Here is a 5,670-nt window from a genome sequence, read left to right as displayed (position 1 = left end):
TACTAAACTATTTAGCAAAAACCTACATCTGTCAAGTTGTTGCCCTGCTTTCCCCAACTCATCTTCTTTGACACCTTTCACTGATCCAAAGTCTTATTATGAATGCAATTTACATATTTTGTTGATTTTCAAAGTGAAAACATTTGCATATGATTTGTAAATCATTCTAAATCATTTCCAGTTTACAAATGTAGTGCATCAGCCAAGGCAATTCATGGTGTCTGAAGTTTGCTTGTTTAGTTTTACACTGGAGTCACGAGGCCAACATAGCTAACAAGTAATAGAAGATTATACCCCACCAATTAGCATGACGCAGCGAGTTGAAATACAAAGTGAGTGTTTCCAATTAAGTGGCCAGTGAGTGGAAGCACAAGGTGGGTGTTTCTAATAAAGTGGCCATTTAGTAGAAGTTCAAGGGGGGTGTTTAGAATAAAGTGGCTAGTGGGCAGAACCAAAAGGTAGGTGTTTCTAATAAAGTGGCCAGTGACTATAACTAAAAGATGGGTGTTTTTAATAAAGTGGCCAGTGAGTAGAACCAAAAGGTGGGTGTTTCTAATAAAGTGGCCAGTGAGTAGAACCAAAAGGTGGGTGTTTCTAATAAAGTGGCCAGTTAGTAGAACCAAAAGGTGGGTGTTTCTAATAAAGTGGCCAGTTAGTGGATGCACAAGGTGGGTGTTTCTAATAAAGTGGCCAGTTAGTAGAAGTATAAGACATGCGTTTAAATAAAGTGGACACTCAGTGGCCGGTTATCGACGTTAGCCCTCTAGCTTCAGTGCTGAAGCAGACAACTTTTGTCTCCAAACACGTAGCGGATGATTGACAGGGGAACATTGGCTGTATTTGATTTTTCCCTGCACTATCGGCTCCAGTCAGGGAGCTTTAAGAGCTAAATAAGATAAACATTACATCAAATGATCAATGTCAACCTCCTCAAACTGTACACAGCAGTAAGACAACGGAATAATAGATCAAACAGCAGCTCATGGATAAATAATGTGTGAGCTGGAACCTGTTTAGGCTGAACAAGTCGAAGGCTGCGTGTGTTCCGCTGTCAGGTTGCAGGGAGAAAACCACTGAAGAGCACTGAGACCCGTAAAGCAGAATCGATTCAGTGGACTGGCAGTTTAACAAACAGCGTGGATTAGCAGCTGTGAGGAGAAGCTGAATAAGAATAACGTGGTGGTATGTTTTCAGAGAAGGAGCTGGTTCTGGGGCTGCTCCAGCAGGCCATGACTGACTCACCCAACCTCAACCAACTTCCCTTCACAGCCCAGACTGAGCCCCCCCTCAACCCCCCTACAGGACTGACCCGCCGCAAACGAAGGCTCAAGAGGTGAGAACTGTAGCTCTGCTATGTAGGTGTACAAGTCTATCTGTAGCAGTACTATTTATTGGCTCCTGCCCTGTTAATCGTTGGTCAGTTTCTTGATGACCGGGCTGTTACATGATTACTTCACTTTTTAAATATGAGAACTCAAACTGGGTAAGGATTCAATATCCTGTAAAATATGAGCAATAAAAATGACCTTGATAAATTAATGTAATGTCAGAAATTTCATTGCTTCTCAATTTTTATTTTCGATGTAGTTTTTTATTATATATATATATATATATATATATATAATACATTATAATACATTATATTCCCAAAAGTCTTCAGTCACACACCCAAATCATTGAATTCAGGTGTTCCAGTCACTTCCATGGCCACAGGTGTATAAAGCCGAGCCCCTAGGCCTGCAGACTGCTTCTACAGACATTAGTGAAAGGAGCTCAGGAGCTCCTGACCTGAACCCCATAGAACACCTTTGGGATGAATTAGAGTGGAGACTGTGAGCCAGACCTTCTCATCCAACATCAGTGTCTGACCTCACAAATGTGCTTCTGGAAAAACGGTCAGAAATTCCCATAAACACTCCTAACCCTTGTGGAAAGCCTTCCCAGAAGAGTTGAAGCTGTTGTAGCAGCAAAGGGTGGGCCGACATCATATTAAACCCTATGGATTAAGAATGGGACGTCACTCAATTTCATATGTGTGTGAAGCCAGACGACCGAATACTTTTGGCAATGTAGTGCATATGGGGGGACATGAGCATTCAGACACATCTTTTAACTAAATATGAACACGTTGTTTAGGCTCATGAATATATACTTTTTGTTCATATTTATAAGTACAAAGTTAAAAGACAACATGTAGATTGGAAGTTTATTAAATAACACAAACAGACGTGTCTGAATGTTAGTTTCCTGGGTATGACGCCCACAAATCATTACAAATTGGTTTTCCAACTTGTTAATTCTACCTTCTCTGTTTCCTTAGTTTGTCTTCTGCTCAGGAGGCGCTCGACGACATACCAGGTAACATCTTTACTGTCCATCTGTAACATCTGTCAGTTTTTTTTTCTCAACACAATCAAGTATAACGATTTTATCATGAAATACAGGACATGAGCAGCACTCCTATACACTAGAATAGGAGATATTAGTTCATAAACATTCTCAGTAAACACTCTGTACACTAGAATAGGAGATATTAGTCCCTAAACAACCTCAATGGACACTCCTATACACTAGAATAAGAGATATTAGTCCACAAACAATCTCAGTAAACACTCCTATACACTAGAATAAGAGATATTAGTCCACAAACAATCTCAGTAAACACTCCTATACACTAGAATAGGAGATATTAGTCCATAAATGATATCAATAAACACTCCTTTACACTAGTATAGGAGATATTAGTCCATAAACAATCTCAATAAACACTCCTTTGCACTAGAATAAGAGATATTGGTCCATAAACAACCTCAATAAACACTTCTATATACAAGAATAGAATACATTAGCCAATAAATAGTCTCAATACACAGTATATGCACTTAATTAGAATCAGAATCCTTTATTGATCCCAGAGGGAAATTGCAGAGGTTAGAAATGCTCTTTTTTTTAAAACAGTATCTTGAATGCATAGTACTTTGTAAAAGTCTTAAGACTGCCTGGGAAAATGATATACAAATCTGTTTGTGTGGGTAGTTCATGTGTATTTGCTTAACAAACACTAACAGTAGGATAAGTACAAACTACACAAGCAAATGCAATATGGCGTTCCTCAGGGCTTTGTTTTAGGGCCGTCGCTGTTCTCCTTTTATTTACAGCCCATATAACACATTGTTGGGTTTCTCTTTTATGTTGTTGATGCACATTAATGCTTGTCAGGTTTTGGATAAGCAGGAACTTCCCCTGCTAAACTCTGAAGAAACAGAAGTATTGCTGTTGGGTCCTAAGTCTGTTTAAAATGAGGTTGCAGATTTTATCCTTGACCCTTTATGCAACCAAAAGCTGAAGTTGACATATAAATAAACAGATCTATTATTATTATTATTATTATTATTATTATTATTATTATTATTATTATTTTGTTTTTATCTATTTTCTTTTTTTAAATATAGTTTTAAACATTGGCTAGCCTAAGACTTCTGCACATCCTTCTAAAATTGAGGCATCTAAATGCACTGAACACTATACAAAACTCAATATTTCTGCAGGAGTAGCTGCAGTAGAGAGTCAGAGGTTTTGCTTTTTTGGTTTCTTTTTATTTTCAACAGACTGAAAAATCCCTTACATGTAACCAAACCCTCTTTTAAAGTCACGACAGGCCGAGGCTATAGCAGACTTTCTTTAATCCTGCAGTCCAGAGAAAGGCCACAAAACCTCCATGTTCCCTCCAGTGAAATCACATCTAAAACTCCAAAAGAAGCAGCGATCAGCAAGTTCATGAGTCTTCTGTAAAGAGAAGAAGATGACCTTTTTGGGCAGGTTTGTTGTAGCAGTATGACTGAAAGCAGGCTTGAACTGAGTGAACTTTGTGTTGTCTTACACTACAGGCCTAAAGTTTGGAAGCTAACACTGACTTTGAAAAACTTTTCCAACGGATAACAGACTGTAATACACTTTATGGACAAAAGTACTGGGACAGCCCTCCTTATTACTGAGTTCAGGTGTTCCAGCCACACCAATTGCTAACAGGTGGATGAAATTAAGCTCATAGCCTTGCAGTCTCCATAGACAAACACTGGCAGTAGACGGGTCGTACTGATGAGCTCAGTGACTTTAAACATGGCACTGTCATAGGATGCCACCTCTGCAACAAGTCAGTTTGTGAAGCTTCTGTCCTGCTAGATCTGCCCCAGACAACTGCAAGTGCTGTTATTGTGAAATTGAGGCACAGTTCAGTCATGAGGTGGAAGGCCACCCAAACTCAGAGTGGGGCTGCTGAGTGCTGAAGTGCACAGTGTCTATTCTCTGTTGAATCATCACTAAAGAGTTCCAAACTGCCTCTGGAAGCAACATCAGCAAAAGATCTGCTCACTAGGAGCTTCATGAAATGGGTTTCCATGGCCGAGCAGCTGCACACAAGCCTAATATCAGAATGCACAATGCCAAGTGTCGGATGGAGGGGTGTAAAGAGCCGCCACTGGACTCTGGAGCAGTGGGAACGTATTCTGTGGAGTGACCAATCACACTTCTCTGTCAGTCTGATGGACGAGTCTGGGTTTGGCGAATGCAAACATTACCTGCCTGACTGCACTGTGCCAGCTGTAAAGTTTGGTGGAGGAGGGATAATTAAAACCCCCTGTGTTTCACACCTTGATTTCAGAGTGGGGAACTGAGCTACTGTGTTTCTTATCACTGTATAAAAGATGCATGAGTGGAGTATCAAAGATTAAGAGTGGAGATGTTTGAGATGTGAAAGAGCGAGTAAATAAGCAAATTACATTTTTAAAAATCTATTTATTGAAAGTCATTTTTAAATGAAGGGAATTTGTTTTTTGTACTGGGATCATAACATCTCAGGCTTATTACATACTAAGCCTTATTATTCAGTAACTACAAGGACTTCAAACTGGCTGAGCTACTCTTAAGTTATAGAAGTGTGCAATAAAACATTGGATCCCCTGTGTTTCCTGGCCATACTACCTGACCAGGTACTGTTTACACTACTGTTTTTGTGTGTGTGTGTGTGTGTGTGTGTGTGTGTGTGTGTGTGTGTGTGTGTGTGTATGTGGGTTGCAGAGCTGATCGGAGAGGCTGAAGTCCTGCAGGTTCGTCCAGAAGAGGCTGAGAACATCAGTGAGGATTCAGGACTCCATCGTGAACACAGCCGCTAAGCATCCAGATATACACACGTACTTTTCTAACTATACTTGTGAGGACTGACATAGATTCTGTGTTACTGTAGCTATGGAAAACTAAATGTATAACCTAAAACCTCACCCTAACCTTAACCTCACTGACCAAAAGACAATCTTTCTGATCCAAAAATGTATTTGTGGTTAAAAAAAAAAACAAAAAAAACATCAACAAAAAAAACAACATATCAAATGAGGACCAACAAAATTTAAAACTATGCTTTCATTGTGGGAACGTTTGGTCCTCAAAAGACAAGTGCACACACACTCAGGGATTCAGCTGGAGTTTATAAAGTGGTGAAACTATTTCAAAGGTAAAGTAGTTAAAGTAGCTACTGTGGCTTGCCAGGCTTGGGGTGAACGATATGAGAGAAATATAGCATCATGACCCTTCACGATATTGTGGCATGTTCAATGTCTTAGTTCTTTAGGATTCAGTCCCTCTTATTTTGGAGGCAGGGCTAACCTGAGTGTGTTC

General features: G+C 39.7%; 1 protein-coding gene across 3 annotated transcripts in view; it reads left to right on the top strand.

The window, feature by feature from the left end:
• The window catches only part of tbata (thymus, brain and testes associated), a 37,296-nt gene extending 31,896 nt beyond the window's left edge, over nucleotides 1-5,400 (top strand). For all 3 annotated transcript variants that reach the window (XM_017720275.2, XM_037544059.1, XM_037544060.1), the window contains 3 exons: nucleotides 1,195-1,333; nucleotides 2,321-2,358; nucleotides 5,077-5,400. In XM_017720275.2, coding sequence (XP_017575764.1) covers nucleotides 1,195-1,333; nucleotides 2,321-2,358; nucleotides 5,077-5,171 — 272 coding nt within the window. In that variant the 3' untranslated portion in view covers nucleotides 5,172-5,400. The remainder of the gene's footprint in view (nucleotides 1-1,194; nucleotides 1,334-2,320; nucleotides 2,359-5,076) is intronic.
• The last annotated feature ends 270 nt before the right edge of the window (nucleotides 5,401-5,670 follow it).

This window comes from Pygocentrus nattereri, chromosome 13, assembly GCF_015220715.1.
Source record: "Pygocentrus nattereri isolate fPygNat1 chromosome 13, fPygNat1.pri, whole genome shotgun sequence".
In the NCBI taxonomy this organism is placed as follows: Eukaryota; Metazoa; Chordata; class Actinopteri; order Characiformes; family Serrasalmidae; genus Pygocentrus; species Pygocentrus nattereri.
The sequence above is the reverse complement of the archived record's forward strand: the minus strand, read 5'-3'. Positions and strand labels throughout refer to the sequence as shown.